We start from the raw sequence: 16,976 nt of genomic DNA, 5'->3' as shown, positions 1-16,976 counted from the left end.
AGATTTGTAGTGAGATTTGCTTTAATCCTCCAAATAAGTGTTGTGCTATGCACGGCACATTGGGAAGAACTGAGTGATAATCAAGTCATCCTGCCATTACTAAGTAAAAGTAATAGATGAAATATTAAACATGTCACAGCAATACCATCAACTTCATTTCAATGAAACGAGTAAGCAGACAGGATAAATATGCTGGATAAACTAGTGAACGGTCCTGTTATATTCACATAAATACAAATAAAGCATAAAATACAATGGTGTTATAACGATCTAAACAAACACCGGCAGCATTCCCTTGACAACAGTCAACACCTATTCCGATAGACACACCATGACCCCGAGCTGTATCGTTACATGAAAATGCAGAAAGAATTAACACACATGACTGTTGTTTCTTTAAAATAATCTACCATAAAACTTACCAGTGCTGGCTCCTCGCTCTGACAAAATATCAGCAAAAGCGACACCTTTGAATGAAATAATGGTTAAGCAAAACTGACCTTATATAGTCGCAACTATTTCTGGACTTTTAAAACATATATGCAAACACACTGTACATAAATGCAGACGCGAAAATAAGAAAACAGCGTGGCTCAAAAAGCGATGAGGGGTCTTGTTTTAAATGGGGAAAGCGCTCCCAGCATATCGTGGGTAAAGCAGAGACCTTGATTTGCAGGATCTGACTGTCAGACACTCTGCGTCACTATAAACACTATAAGGCAATGGTATCAAATTTCAAGAGTGCCACTACGAGGGGTTTAAGTGGAGAGCGAGTTCAACCACTTGCATGTGGCCGCATCCTATCAAGACAGTTTAAACGTAAACAAAAAGCCAGCCTCCTACTTCAAGTGTCTTTAACTTATAGCTTTGCCAGTTAAAGGTAGTTTATGTGCTCTCAGGCCTTCTAAGTTTTTACTTATATGTGCCCTGGAAATGTGTGTCTAATGATGTGCAAATAAGTAATGAAAGGTGCTGCCAAATGCATGCGATTGTCGCAGACACTCATTGTCTGGGCTAAATCTAGTAGCATTCTGTCTCATGTGTACACTGCATCAGGAGCCTGCATTGTGTACTGTTTGCTGCAACGTCCTAAGACACAACGGGCCCTCCAGTATAACGAGCGTATAACTGACAACAACTTGGCCACATCCACTAGAAATCTGCACTGCTCAGATGGTAGGTCTGACTACACCTCACAAGTTACACAAGTGCCGTTTTCGGGCCGTCTCGTTAATTCGTTCCCTCGCTTGCCGCCGGTTTATTGCCGCTAAATGTCTTGGAATACAGTAGGATAACTGATGTTGTTTCTTGCCGAGATAATGCGGCACGCCGGCCCAGCATTCAATGTGACTTTCCCCTTCTCTCTCTCCCCCTCTCTCTCTCTCTCTCTCCCTCTACCACACTGGCATATATACACTTCCCGTTCTCCCCAGTATACACCTTCCTAACTCACACACATACACACACACACACATCCGCCTCTCGCACACAGACACCTAAACTGTATATGGTCAGGAAACAAGCTATGTTCGCACGTAACGTGCTTCCTACCATCATCCCCATGTGGTCACAACAAAACTGAACCAAGCAAGCAAAAAAAAATTGCAACTGACGCGCCAGGATCCCCAGGCCTACAGTGGATCAGCTGTCAAACCCTTGCATCTATTTTCAGGACAAGACCTGCAAATGATCATTCTCCACCATCCTGCCTCTTTCGCTCAGCCGCCGAGCCTGAGACGGGAGAGGATGGCAGGAACTTTGGAACCCGAGGTCGCGGCACACTGGCAACCTTCTGCAAGGGTAACCTCAGCCGCTGCACAGGCGCTTTAATAAAATCGCAAACGGAGGCTGTCAGAAAAAGCTGCACGTCTTTTCTTTCCTCTCTCCCTCTCTCTTAGCAAAGTGTGATTGATTTACGATTACCTTGGACAACCTCCCTATCAGAGCGAGAGCTGGTGCCGGGGTTTATTTGGTAGTTTAAAGTAAATGGAAGCCGGCTACTTTCGCTTTAATGTCCACGGGGTTCGGAAACGCTGCAACCCTCTCTTTACAACACACACGCCTCCCTTTCCTGGCAACCCGTACTCGAGAAATCTCGGGGGTGGCGGTCGCGGCAGCCGACACGGCTCTGCCGGTGGATGGAAGGGGACAGAGAGCCAGCGGGTGAAGATAGGCGAGTGGGTTCCACGTCCGTGTTATTTGGGGCCGCCGTGCTGGAGTTTGGTGGCTGAAATAAGCGTGGTGTAAGGGCAGTCATGTGATCGGCACACACCCGCCCGGCAATGCGCCCGTCCGCACTCAGCGTGACCCACAGCGTCACTCTGCCTGCTTATTTTATCAATGACAAGTTGCAACAGACGGGACAAAATTCACCATCTCACGGCACTGGCGGGGCTCCAGACTGATAAGAAATGCGCACTGGAAGTGATTTCCATCTGTTTTTTTTTAAAGAAACCACATGATTCATTCAGCATCGTTCGGCGATAACGATGTCAATTTCATTCCCCCCCTATATATTGATGCCATGTCAATTTATCTTTTTTGTCTATCTCTCTCTCTATATATATATATATTTAGGTTTAACCCCCCCCCCCCCCCCCCCCCCCCCCCTCTCTCTCTTTAAAAAAAAAACTCTCCTACATAAAGGTTGACACTTCTCACTTCTTCTGGGACTTAATGTCCAGGTACAATTGAGGACTGGTAGATTCGGACCGGGAATCTAGCGAAGGCAAATCCTGATCTTCTGATGGAGCGCGCGATTGTGTGAGTGTGAGTGAGTGAGTGTGTGTGTGTGTGTGTGTGTGTGTGTGTAATTCGGGAATACCAGTGCATCAACAATGATGCTGATAGAGCAAGCTGGTTGGAGAAAGAGAGGGGGGGGGGGGGTGATGTTATCAAAATGATCTTAGAGGGGCATCAATTCGTCACGCGTTATTGAGCACTGTTATCAGTGACTGGTATTGAGGGTGTGGTTTATTTTATTTACAGATCCGAGTTTATTTTTGTATTAATTAGACGCGCGCACCAGTTTTGATGGCAAGCGCCTGTTAAATTACCCCGAGGAAAGAGATGATTGCTTCGCATATTTGACAGCCGTATAATCACCGAAGTAACATCTAAAACTAAGTTTGAACGCATGACCTATTGTTTGCTTGATCAGATAGAAATAGTTTGTGGGATGGCTGGATATTTCTTAGAGCAATTTTTAACCATTTGCTGTTGCCAGTTTCGGTGGTGAAATGGTTGCTAAACAAAAGCTACTATTCTTTATAGAACATCCCGACTATTAAATGCAAGACCTCAACCCGACTGGGCGATCTAACCTGTACACGCGGTCTTTAACTTCGAACTTTAGAAATAATCGGGGGATTCAATTTATGATTTCTACATGTTTAATGTTTGAAACTGGTAACAGAACATATGAAGTTAATTGTAATTGCGCAAGTAGAAGTGGCAGATTGTGTAAAAACGCCAAGGTACGTTTTGTAGTTGGATTTCAGTACTTGACATGATACGGCGAAATCATATTGTTTTAAAATCGCGGGTATATTTACAGCAATCCCTAACCACTGTCGGCGATATATCGCTACTAGTTCAGTACTGGCGACTGAATATTTAATTTATAAGACTGAAAATTCCCGTCTCATTCTTTTTCGTTCTTAATTTAAATTGAAGGATGGCTCCTTCCAGAGCGCGGCCAACATTTTTCATTGTCTTCAACGATGAGGAATAAAAAATATCGAATATTGAGTAATTCCACTCCAATTTCACATAACAGCAACCTTAATCTTATCCTAGCGATAGAGCACGGAAGATACTACCGACGTTTAGCATGCATTCCATCAATAAAATATGCATTATCTGGCTTCCTTCATGTGAAAAATTACTGGATGACACATTTGTCAAAATAGTAAGACGCGGAAATGAATTCGTCATATGTTAGGGTTTAAGTACGTCTATTTAAAAAAAAACAATAAAAGAGCTTTAGAATCAAAAAATTACGTTAGACATATATAAATATATAAATATATATAAAACACTAGGATATTTGGTGCCGAGATATAATTATTGAAGTACTCACATGGTTCGTGGCTGCAGCAAGATTGAGTTAATCACAGCTTGGGACCTTCCTCCTGGACTCAGCAATAGCAAATGGCCAAATAGCTGCACTCAACCTGACCACTTAGCAACTTGGGAACAGACAGAGAGGGGTAGATCAGTATTACCATCCCTGGCTCTGTAGCCTATAAATAGCCAACTTTTTGATTGATACAAGGAACAAATGAGAGAAGAATGCGTAATTTTGCGCATGAGCCCCCCTTCAAGTGAAAGAGAGAAATATAGAAAGGGAATCTACTGGGATGGATAGAATGTATGTGTGTGTGTTTAAAAGAGAGAGGGGAGGTGGGGGTGGGGGTGGAGATACTGAGACCGAGAAAGCCCCAAGCTGATCCACGCGGCAAACTTGTAGGGTTTGAAGGGTTTGCTATTTATCTCAAAGCGCCCGCCTGACACACCTGAGGAGAGAGTGGCCCAACTGTAAGGATAGGAAAATTTGGCAGAGATCTGTGCATGTTTTCAGCTTTTAAAACTTACGGTAGGAAAGTGCACATTGTTATATTTATTAAATATGAGAACATAATAAAAAAAATCTCCATCTCCTATTTGAGTTAGGTGTTGTCAAGAAACTATTGAATCCGATTGTGTTTCTCGTGTTTTATACAAAATTTATAGTTAAGACCAGTCGTCCGTTCTTGAGTTGCAACGCCACAGTTTCTTTATTTAGTTTAAGTCTTGTTATCCATCGCACTTTATTAATTTTATCTTGAAATAAACGTCGCGTGCCTCCTTGGTGTTTGCGGGTTAGTTTGAGTAATTATTCTCTTGCAGACGAGTTTAGGTTAACTTAGGTGTTGGTCAAAGTGTACCTTGAAATCCTGAATTAGGTGTGTGATTTAAATGCTTGAATTATAAAAATACAAATTCTTATGTTACTGCGAACATTTCCCACCCTCATTACTTCACCCTTCCTATTTACAGTTACATTGTGCCTTTATTGTTGCTTATGATATAAATGCTGTATTTCAAGAGCATCTGGGGATTTATTTTAAAACTATATGTCTATTTCTCCATGTCGAATTGGAGATTATTTTCTTTCCCTTTCGACTCGAAAGGCTTTCCAGGCGCTTTAAGGGGGTGATGTGACTAGAAATCAGTCTTTGATTTATGCCTACCAGTCTGTTTCTGCACTGCATACATTTCCAATCTCATGCCCCATAAAATAATAACAAAGGGTCCGCATTAATCCGTCTGCAAGGCTGGCTTTGAAAACTCGTGTATATGCCTCAAAAGTTGAAGACTAATTTATCAACTTCCCACTTTTCCGCTGAATGTTCTAATTTTGACCACCTTTGCTATTTTATTGATGAGAATACTCACCTTTACCTGAAAGGGCTAATTCGGGAGGAAAAAAAAATCAATACCTAAACCTTGCCGAAACTGCCTGACGGTAAATTTACATTGTGGAACATCACAAGGTATCTACAACAGCCCGGGAACCCTATCTCGCCAAGTAGTTACTTTGAAACAGGCTTCGCTGTATATCCTTGCCATTTAAAGGAGATAACATTGTGGGCACCGAGAGTGCCATATATATGAAAACGTAGACTTATCCATAAGTCATTAACTGTGAGTGAATCAGAGTTAAGTAAATTTGAATTTGAAAGTATATTGTCTCTCAAATTTGAGAATTTAATTACAGTCGAGGGCCAGATGACATCGGGACGTTGTAAGTGCAAGGAAATTCAAGTCTCCCTGCTTCGCTCTGGAGTATTAGTCCACCACTGACTCGCACATATGCGCACATTCTTATTATGATTCGCAAGGCTAGAAATATAGATATTAAGAAGTTTTTTTTAGAAAAGTGTACTACCTACAATCTTTATGACCAATGCAATTGTGAGAAAACGATTGCTATCCTGAAAGAAATCTGACACTTTTAAAATCTGATATTGGGCATTCTTAAGAATGATTTGCATTCTTAAGCGCAATTTATTGAGACAAATTTGTTATATCATGTGAACTTAAAATACTATTACGTTGTCACCAGATTCTCACATTAATACTAAATAACGTATGATTTTCACTGCATGGAGTGCATTCTGTTCGCGATCTTCATCTATTAACCCTTTATTGACACACGTTTGACTGAGACACTGCTTCTGAAAGTACAATTCTGCTGTTTTGCCAGCGCAATTTGGAAACAAAAGAAGGACCGTCGAATATGACATTGCATGTGTGACGGTGCTTAGATGGTGAGAATGTTGTTTTGATCCTCGTTATTTCTGATTGCGGGAGATCACTGCCAACTGGAAACCCCGACGTGGAAAACAATGCACGTTGTTTAAAAATGAGCAATGCAACTCAGGAAGCATCCTGTTAATAGTGCAGTTTAGTGAGAATTGGTAAAGCTGTAGAGTCATAATATGTCTTTGAATTCTGAAAATAAGGTTGCTCAACTTTACAATAAAAATGTGGACACATTGCTGTATATGGTGTTGATGTAGGGCGATTGTACCCTTCATTGGACATTTGGTTCAAAGAAGATACTAATTAAGACAGATGAAATATTACTGCAAAGTACCTAGCTTGTTTGAACCATTAACCTTGTAATAAACGTGCTTCAGAGATGAATAAATCGAAATACTGTATATTGGGTACAGAAGCTTGTGATAATAGCTTGTCACGTCCGCGGTGATGATTTTGGGGGGGAAATTATTAATGATTCGGTAATCAAATGTACAAAACTTATAGCAACTTATGAATACTAATGGTAGGAATATTTTCTTCTGGGAGTAAATTTGTAATGTTCTACAACAGAGTGGTCGAAAAGAATAGGAAAGGAAAACCACAGGTCTGGCGTTAGACGGGTTCTGCAAAGTCCGGAGAAAAGAAAAGTACGACACAAAGTAGTGAAATCTTTAGAAACTAAAACCAAGAACATAAGGTGGGGACGTGATACAGAATTGCCATGTTGTCGAAGCTGGATGTGGAGATGCATAGAGATGGAGATGAAAACTGGATGCACCAAGTTATAAATTGCGATTTGGAAATAGAACGAGCGCATGCTAACTAATGGGGTAGGGATGTAATTACTAAAATAAATAGCATACGATTAGCCATATGATAATAACTGATAATATACTTACGCAGAACACGGTGAATATTTCTGCTCAAGGAATCAATGGGGACGTTTTGGAATTCTTGTTTTAATTCTGTAGCACATTTGATAACAACGTTCGTGTGAGCTAAACTTACTTTTCCATGCATAATTGGCTGGGAATGTTAGCGCACATAGGGTGTGAAAATCGGGGGAATGACTATGGATTCATTCCGGAATCCCAATCTTCAAATTGTCGTTAAAGAAACGGAAATGTTTTATTTCGGCCGTTTTAATTTTGGCGCGAGTACACCGATAGTGAAGCAACTGGGACCGCTACACCTGTAGTTGCTGAAAGGTGAGATGTTATATGAATAGTGGTAGAAAGTCCCATATATATATATAGTGCGTTTGCTTGGCGCAAAGTACAAAAGAAATGCTACAAGTTTTAATTCAACAACTTCCAGCTAGATACTTGGCAGAGATAGCGCGGCTCTTGGACTATCATGGGTTAACTGGACAACAAACTTGGTGGTGTTTTTTTCCCCTTCTCGACACAGTAACATGCAGAAAAGTTTGGCATATAGCCACGGGTGGGGCAGAAGCGGTCGCGGCTTTCCTCTGAAGTAAATTGCGTGAAGTATTCAAACCTCAAGTTGTTAACCATTTATAATTTGTAAAAACTACGGAGTAAATATCACAGTTAGCAAAGCGCAGAAAAGCTGTAAACTGAAGGATATTGGGTGTGATATATTAGCCGAATAGACAGCTCGGGCAAGTAGTAATGGGCACCAGGAAGTAAAAGTTATACTTTTAGGTCTGTCAAACTAACACCCAACATAAATACAACGAATTCGGCTAAAATGAATGAATTGATAGTCGAACATATCTGATATTAAAGATAATGGCGTTCATTCAAACGACATAAGAGGTTTTAGAGCAATGGGAATAACGAGAAATCCGATGCTACCCAAATACGTTACAATGACCTCCAGTTCTTCTTCACGTCAAAGAAAAATAAGTGCCGAGTATAATTGATTAGTTTATCTGTACGTGTTTATATATGTGTTATCACATAAATATCTAAATGGGTCTTTTTGCCTAAACCACTGCAATATCTATTTGTCCTATTAAAAGATCACAATGAGACAACAGGAGTTGAAGTTGGAATTGACGGTGCGCGACGCATTGAAGAAAAGTTGGATTTTTGGGCCGGCGGGAACTGAGCATGGGGTTGTTTCACTCAAGCATGTTAGGTTAAACATGATCAAAAGTAATACGGAGCTAAAAAATAATAACCAGTAAACAAAATTACAATGGAACACAAAGCTGGCAGCTCAGTTGACAAAAGCTGCTAAATTGAGAAACACGACTTAAAGAATATTTATTGTGTGGCTGCAGCATTCCCCAAGCTCGCTTAATACTATGTTGCAATATAAATGTAAGGACATTGGAATTAAAGGTAACTTTGCGATAAATGTGAAAAGATATTGAAGACTGGATATCCAGAGATCGAGATAAACGGGTCGCGAGATTGATAGGTGATAGCAGATAGCGCAATTGAAAGCTACAGAGGCTGATGGATAGAAACATCGGAACTCTAAACCCACATCAGAAACGGGCTTTTTTTAATAATATCACTTCCACCAAGTGTGAAAGTGCCCAAACAACTGGAATCGGGTCTACAGAAAGCGTCTATCGCTCTCTGTTTTGTGGTCAAGGACTACTTCTCTCGACTGACAGGCAATTTGGATGTTGATATTATGTGATAAGACATTAATTGTCCCCATCTCGTGTTTTGCTGAGCAGCAAGCAAATGCGCGCTTACATCTCAATGTGAAAAATATTTTCAGACGTAGCTATGTATCTCATCTTTCCCTATCAATGAATCGGTGCACTCGCTGTAGGTCAAATAACTGAATGCATAGATTGCTTCTGGACAACAGTGGATGGAGACTGTGGCTTTTCTCATCGGAAGGTGCACATGTCTTGATCTCCGAATTTCAGCGCGCTTTACAATCTCTGGTGTTTATTTAATGATTTCTTTACGTTTGAAAACGTGGCAATATGTTTCAATTATATTTGCGTCTGATGGGCGATGTGAGCACTATCGTCGTTACCAAGGTAGCACGGGTAGGTTGAAAATTGAGCCATAAAACGCAGACAGGTGAATGATGTGCATTTCAGTAACATTTGTACAAGAACGCGTTAACAAGTTGGAAATTCTATTAAAGGATAAAAACTTTGGATCTTAATTGTGGAGCAGCAGGAAGACGACGGTGTCACGGCTGTAGAGGCTGGCGCCCACTGCGCAGAGTACACCTGCCGACTACACGTTCATTAGAAGTAGCTGAGAGTTTGCATGCATATATTACGCTTGAAAATAACATAACTGTGATACTGAGAATGAAAATGGTCACGGAAAGGTAAGAAGAGGAAGGAGGATAGAACCACAGAGCAGAAAATAAATAATCTTGCCCGGCGAGTGGAGCTGATAGTGTTAATCATTTTGCATTGCCGAAGAATAAGTCAAGCCACATAAAGAATGATGTGAAACATACCATTTTAGGTCTGGAGATGCATGTTAAAAATCCAGATCCATGAAGTTAGTTAAAGGCAACTCGCCGTCTGGAAAGTGGTTGGCATTAGCCAGTCAATTACGGGGCCCTTGTCTGTACTGGGGGTCATGTAGTTAGTGTCAGGTGCTGTGGGGGCAACATATTAAGGGTTGTATTACTGGACATCTTGATAGAAAAAATATTGGTCCAAATGAAGATGGAGATTCATTTCACCCATGAAACAATGATGTGCCATTTGGTTCGCACTTTCTCTAAAATAATTGGGTTGCTGGTGGTGAGAAGGTCAATATGAAAACATATGTAATTTGGCCATTAGATTGTTGTAATAAAACAAAACAAAACGAGAAGCAACTACCCACATAAAGCTCCTGAATATATAAAGAGAAACTACGTCTGTCACAAACTAGCACTTGTTTAAAATATCCATCTTTTAAAAATATTTATTATCTGAAGGTCAAGTGTTAGTTCTGATTTGACCTTGCCCCCTTTCCTCATATGTAGACGCCCCAGTTTCATAAGTGCCTCACTTACTGGTTTCACAATGAAACATTAACAACGAAATTGCAAGTAGACCCAAAGTTTTTTATTAAAGAAAGGGAAACTTCAAATTTTATCACATTATGTATAAAGCCAGCCTTGAACCATACTATTAAAGTTCAAAATGCTTGTCAAAGTGAACAAAGGTGTCTCATAAGATGGTACGAATGAAAAGCTGCCTCACCAAGAATTGTCCCGCATTTTGCAGTGTACTGTGTAAGTTTCTTTTCAGCTGGTGATGGTGTTAGATGTGTGGAAGGGGGTGTTCTGTGTCATTGCCATCTTCAATTAATTTTCCAGAATTAAAATTACTACTCTTTCTTTGTTTTGTTAAACATACCTCTCTCGAAGCAGACCCTTGATAAACTCGAGAAAACATTTCCCAGCCAGAGTTCATGTCTTCATTGATGATCTTTATATGAGGTGATCTTAATATTGTTTAACTTCCTCAATATTCATGCTCTGCTATTTCTACATCACTCTGAATTGCCAGCAGAGATCTACCGCTATTCCAATCACACATTTTCTGTCCTATTATTTAACCCTTTCATAGTGGTTTCTATTCAAACCCAATCTCAGGAGAATCTTACAATCTGGTGCACCATCCTATCTGCTCTTTTATGCCCACATTTATCCTGGAAATATTAATATAAACATAATTCTGCCTATATTTGAGGCAGGTCTCCATCACATGATTGAGACTGTTGTGGCAGCGGCAAGGTATTCTTTAGGTTGTTAGCTATAATTTAAAGATTACAAGCTACAAATATCTCCCTTTCTGCATTGCACGGGCAACTTTCCCTTTTTAACCTATCAACATTTCTTGTTTCAAAGATGAAGTACATGGTTGATTATCTCCCAGGGTTAATCCGCACATTCTATCCCTTTTATTATGCTCAAGACTGCCTTCTTAATTGCTACTCTCCAAATGGGGGGAAAGTACAATTAGTATGTGAGGGAGTGATGCAAGAAAGAAGGTGTGGACAGTAAAAAGTGACAAGCAGGAAAGCATGTGCATAATTTACACTATGACGAGGTTTAATTTAACAGATTAGGGATACTTTTAGAGTATTAAAACTATTTTTAACAAACATGGATCTTATCGCAAAAAATATTTTCAATGCCACTGTAAATCAAATATGACACAAGAAGATGGGATAATATTAAAAAAAAAATAGGGCAGGATGAGGGTGAAAGCTAGTTCCATCTTTTGAAACTATCAACATTTTCCTACTGTTTGCAGCCTTTCTAATGACATTCGAACTATGTTTATTTTTCTGACAATGATTGTCCAGGCCTCTGCTTGGAAGTCAAGGCTGCTTGACTTCCAAAATAAAATGCCTACATTTGCTTCTTTTACTGACTAAAGAAAGCCATCCAGTCTCAAGTTCATGTTCTCTAAGGTAGTTTATTATTTGTGTTAATTAGCAATTGCTGAAAGTCACATTAATTTGTGTGGATCAGTTGAACATTTGTACAATCCTAAATTACATTTCATTGTCTTATTCTCATTTTCAGGACACAGTTTGCACTGGCAGTAATTGCCCATGTCTAGTTGCCGCAGGAAGGTTAGGTTTGTCTGTTTTACGGAACTTCTGCAATTCTGTGATCTCGGTACCACAATACTGACAGGTCGATTTGTCAGAATCCAGCCGTAGTAAAACAGTGATATCCAAAAAAATCTCGACAATGTATGACTTGGGGAAGATCTTAATGGTGATATTGTTCTATCCATTTGCTATCTTGTCTGAACTTTGTAGGCTGCAGGTTTGTGAAGAGCTATGAAGAAATATTGGTGAGTTGCTGCAGTGTATTGTTTAAGGTAGCTTTGAGCCCAGAATATTTTCCTCTGTTTAGCTGATAGCGGAAGAGCTTCCTTTGAAAGAGATTGGATCAGCACAAGGAGAGGGGCCATTTCACACTTACCCGCACTGAAGTCCATAATTTCCCCCAGATGCAGAAATGCTTGTGGTTCCCACATTAGCCTTATTTAGTTGCCTCAGACTTGACAGTCAGAACCTTTTACCCAAAGTGAAAATGCCAAAGACTAGAGGGCCAGGCCTTAAGGTGAGAGAGACAAAGTTTAAAGAAAATTTGCAGGGAAAGAATTTTACCCCAAGAGTGATAGATGCCTGGAAAGTGCTGTTAGGGGTGGTAGTGGAGGCAGGTATGAGCAGCATTAAAGCGGCTTTTAAGTGGGCACATGGATATGCAGGGAATGGAGGGTTATGGATCACATGCAGGCAGAGGAAATTCAGCATCATGGTCAGCATGGACATTGTGGGCCAATGGGCCCTTTCCTGTGCTCTACTGTTCTATGTTCTATCTTCTCTATTGACTCGTGGGCATTTTCACCACATGATAAATATTCTGGCTGTCTATCTTTATTCTTATAATTTACTCTCATAATTTATATACTCCTCACAGCCTCCCATAAACTTCCAGCGTTCCAGACAAAACAATCCAAGTCTTGTCCTATGCTGTACATCGATGTTCAATGTTCTCTATTGCTGCAAGTCATTCATGATCCTGAGGAACTCCCCAAGAAGAGAGTACATGAAGTGCGCAGTTTGCATATATTTAGATCTGTGAATAGACATTTAAACAAATCCTCTCCTCTGTGCTGGTTATTCTTAAGTGATCTCACAATTTTACCCTGACGTGTTTTCCTGATACCAAAGAAGACTCGAAGAGCCACTTGAAATATAAAATTAATTTGTTGACAATGCTTTGGTGGCCATGATATTTAAGTTTCATGTCCAGGGGGCATATTCAGGATATAGATTGCGGGGAAGCCAAAGATCACAGTTCTATTTTATTATCATGCGTTCCCTCCTGTTCATTACAGCCGAGCGTTTGTGTGGCATTAATGTTACTTAATATTTTCAGCATGAACTTAATTGTGTATGTGGACTGTCCATTAGCTAATAAGTAATGAGCTGAGCCGAATACTGAACAATGATGTAAATAGTGTCACTTCTGGCCTTGTGAGGTAAGACAAGTCGGTGATAAAGTAGTTGAATGTAATTGGTACTTTCAGATGCCTCCTTGAAGAAATCCAGACACAATGTCTTGGAACAGAGATGATCTCCCTCCAGTCATGACAACAAATCTTTATTTGTCTCCTTCATGGTACATTTTAAAAATATTTATCTGATGTCACCTTTCACCTTATCCATGAAACTGAAGTGTGGTATTCATGATCAGTGCAGACTCAGTGAGCCCAAGGACCTGCTTCTGTTCTGTATTGCTTTATATTAACAGCGAAACAGGTAAAATCTCGAGCTGGATGAAATAGGCAGAACTGAGCACTGGCTGGCATGTTATTTATAACTAAAGGGCATTTAAAAGTATGGCTGACAACTATGTGTGTGATTTTCTGATCATTGTAAAGCAGTTGATAGTGTGGTAAATGGCTGGTTTGAATTTGACCCGAATCTTGTGCGTATCATAAGTACTTGTTCAAATATTTCTCTTTTTTTGATAAATATCAGTGCTGTAATTGTTGCTGTACAGCTGAGAACAGAGTATAAGAACAGAGGATTCTAGAAATATTCACGATGGACACAAAATGCTGGAGTAACTCAGCGGTTCAGGCAGCCTCTCTGGAGAAAAGAACAAGGTGACGTCTTGGGTTGGAACCTTTCTTCGGTCTCTTGTGAATATTGAAATAGAAATATTAAGATGGCCAAGCAGCATCTGAGAAGAAAGAAACAAAGTTAATGTTTCAGCTCAGTGACCTATCATCAGAACCAACAAAGGTTAGAAATCAAATATGATTCAGGATCCAGAGAAGGTGGGGATCGGGGTGGGGGGAGGAAGAGGTAACAAAGGGAATATAAACGATAGGTGAAGACCAACAGAGATAGACAGATGTGGTGAACGTACTGTTAATCATACTGGTCTACCTGGAGAAAGAGTAAATAGGATCAAAAGAATGAAATCGTAAATAAAAGAGGGGAATAAGCAATGCTGTAACTGTGAGATAGAAACCAGAGATGTTGGAAATCTGAAATAAAAACACAGAATGGTGGAAACACCCAGCAAGTCAGACAACATCTGCAGAGTGAGAAACAGAGCTATTGTTACCCTTTATCAGAATTGCTAAGTCTGATACAAACTGGAAAAGCTGGTTATCTAAAACTGTTCAATTTGATTGAAAGTCTGCAATGCACCTTGTTGGAAGATGAGGTGCTCTTCCTAAAGCTTACTTTGGGCTTCAATGAGAGATGTAGTTCAAAGCTGGTGATGCCAGAGAGGAAATGGGAGTGGCATGGAGAATTACAGTGACAGCCAACTGGAAGGTCAGGGTCATCCTTGTAGACTCAACCACAATTCTTTGCGAAGTGACATTTCACTCCATTTTTTAGTTATAACCATATAACAATTACAGCATGGAAACAGGCCAACTTGGCCCTTCTAGTCCGTGCCAAACACTTATTCTCCCCTAGTCCCATCTACCTGCACTCAGACCATAACCCTCCATTCCTTTCCCGTCCATATACCTATCCAATTTATTTTTAAATGATAAAATCAAACCTGCCTCCACCACTTCCACTGGAAGCTCATTCCACACAGCTACCACTCTCTGAGTAAAGAAGTTCCCCCTCATGTTACCCCTAAACTTCTGTCCCTTAATTCTCAAGTCATGTCCTCTTGTTTGAATCTTCCCTACTCTCAATGGGAAAAGCTTATCCACGTCAACTCTGTCTATCCCTCTCATCATATTAAATACCTCTATCAAGTCCCCCCTTAACCTTCTGTGCATGAAGAATAAAGACCTAACTTGTTCAACCTTTCTCTGTAACTTAGTACAATACAAAGTACAATATCCTGTATTTCTCCTGTATAGAGGAACATAACTTTTTTTTGTAATATATACCTTGAAAAATATAGCTAGGACACTATTAGACATGAAAACTTCAGTATTTGTTGGAATTATTAGTTTTATTAGCTGGCTGATCTTGCAATTAATGCATATATATATATATATATATATATATCGTAGTGTCATATTTTACACAGCACAGGAACAGGTCCTTTGGGCCAAATCATCTATTTCAAGCAAGATGTCCATCTGTGCTGGTCTCATTTGTCTGTGCATGGCCCATGTCCCTCCAAACTTCTCTGTTCATGATCCTGCCCAAATATCTCTCAAACATTGTAATTGTACCCAAATCCGCTGCTTGCTCTATCAGCTCATTGCATATATCCACCATACTTTATGTGAAAAAGTTATCCCTCAGGTCCCTTTTAAATCTTTCCCTTCTCATCTTTAACCTATGCCTTCTAGTTTTAGGCTCCTACAAAAGATTGACCATGCATCTTACCTAAGTCCGGCAGAATTTTATAAACCTCTATGAGGTAACCCGTCAGCCTTCTGTGTTCTAGCCTACCCAGCTTTTCTTTCTAATTCAAGCCGCCCAATCCCGGTAACATCCTTGTGAATCTTTTCCACACCTTTTCTGTGCAAGAGTATGAAGACAAAGAGTCAAGAATGAAAGAGACAATTGCTGTACTGTTTAAAGAAGGGTCTCAACCGAAGCGTTGTTTGTCCATTCCCACCACAGATGCTGTCTGTCAGCACTCCAGCACTTAATGTTTTACCTGCAATATCCCAACATGCCTGTCATTTGGAAAGTAACCTGTACATACATTTTGTCTGCTCCACTGTGTAAATCTACTCGGGGCATGCCTACTTTGAAAAAGTGCCTCCTCCTCTCTCCGACAAGACATCTGTAACATCCTCTCTTGCTGCATCCTCTGTGATTCCTCCTGCTCTCCATATATCTCCATATCACCATCTATATCTCTCGTTTCCCTTTCCCCTGACTCTCAGTATGAAGAAGGGTCTCAACCCAAAATGTTACCTATTCCCGCTGAGTTACTCCAGCTTTTTGTGTTTATCTTCAGTTTAAACCAGCATCTGTAGTTTCTTCCTACACTGTTTATTCCTACTCTTTGTTTCCAGTTCAGTTCTTTATCTATGTCACCGCATAATCCCTAACTGCATGATGTTTTACAGTTGCATTAAAATGTATAATTGGGACCATGCAGATATACCACATTTATATTCATTACTTCTTAGGGGGAAATATTTTAGGACCGAGATGAGAAAAACATGTTTCACACAGAGAGTGGTGAATCTGTGGAATTCTCTGCTACAGAAGGTAATTGAGGCCAGTTCATTGGCTATATTTAATGTGGCTAAAGAGATCAGCGGGTATGGAGAGAAGGCAGGTACAGGATACTGAGTTGGATGATCAGCCATGATCATATTTAATGGCGGTGCAGGCTCGAAGGGCCGAATGGCCTACTCCTGCACCTAATTTCGATGTTTCTATGTTTCCCCATCTATTCCACCAGATACATCCCCGAAAATTACCAGTACATTTATCAAGCATAACATCCTTTGACTGATTCTTTTATTACACTTTAACAATGGATTCTGGATTTGCCCCAGGCAATAATGCCCCGTGTTTGTTTTCCTTCTTTTTGTAAGTATTTAGGTTACATTACCTACTGCCAATCTATAGGAATCAACCTAATGTTGAAAGGGATGTGTAGGAAGGAACTGCAGATGCTGGTTTAAACCAAAGATAGACACAAAATGCTGGAGTAACTCAGCGGGACAGACAACATCTCTGGAGAGAAGGAATGGGTGATGTTTCAGGTCAAGACCCTTCTTCAGAATGGGTGAC

At 40.2% G+C, this 16,976-nt stretch overlaps 1 protein-coding gene and 1 long non-coding RNA gene across 8 annotated transcripts in view; one reads left to right on the top strand and one right to left on the bottom strand.

The window, feature by feature from the left end:
• LOC129699718 (estrogen-related receptor gamma) overlaps positions 1–4,219 on the bottom strand; it is a 241,510-nt gene extending 237,291 nt beyond the window's left edge. For 3 of the 6 annotated variants that reach the window (XM_055639733.1, XM_055639739.1, XM_055639737.1), the window contains exon 1: positions 423–1,676. Coding sequence is in view for 1 of the 6 variants with exons in the window: in XM_055639738.1 (XP_055495713.1) it covers positions 4,082–4,083 (2 nt within the window). In the remaining 5 variants the exon portion in view is untranslated. Of the gene's footprint in view, positions 1–422; positions 1,677–1,923; positions 2,068–4,081 lie in introns of those variants that run through there. The other 3 variants (XM_055639735.1, XM_055639738.1, XM_055639736.1) reach the window with 3 other exon arrangements.
• Positions 4,220–4,385: 166 nt separating this feature from the next.
• The window catches only part of LOC129699719 (uncharacterized), a 55,774-nt gene continuing 43,183 nt past the window's right edge, over positions 4,386–16,976 (top strand). The window contains exon 1 of one of the 2 annotated variants that reach the window (XR_008723919.1): positions 4,386–4,597. This is a non-coding gene — a long non-coding RNA (uncharacterized LOC129699719). The remainder of the gene's footprint in view (positions 4,598–16,976) is intronic. The other variant, XR_008723918.1, reaches the window with a different exon arrangement.

The sequence above is a fragment of the Leucoraja erinacea genome, chromosome 8 (assembly GCF_028641065.1).
Source record: "Leucoraja erinacea ecotype New England chromosome 8, Leri_hhj_1, whole genome shotgun sequence".
Lineage (NCBI taxonomy): Eukaryota > Metazoa > Chordata > Chondrichthyes > Rajiformes > Rajidae > Leucoraja > Leucoraja erinaceus.
Note: the sequence above shows the minus strand (reverse complement) of the source record. Positions and strands in the feature narration are given on the sequence as shown.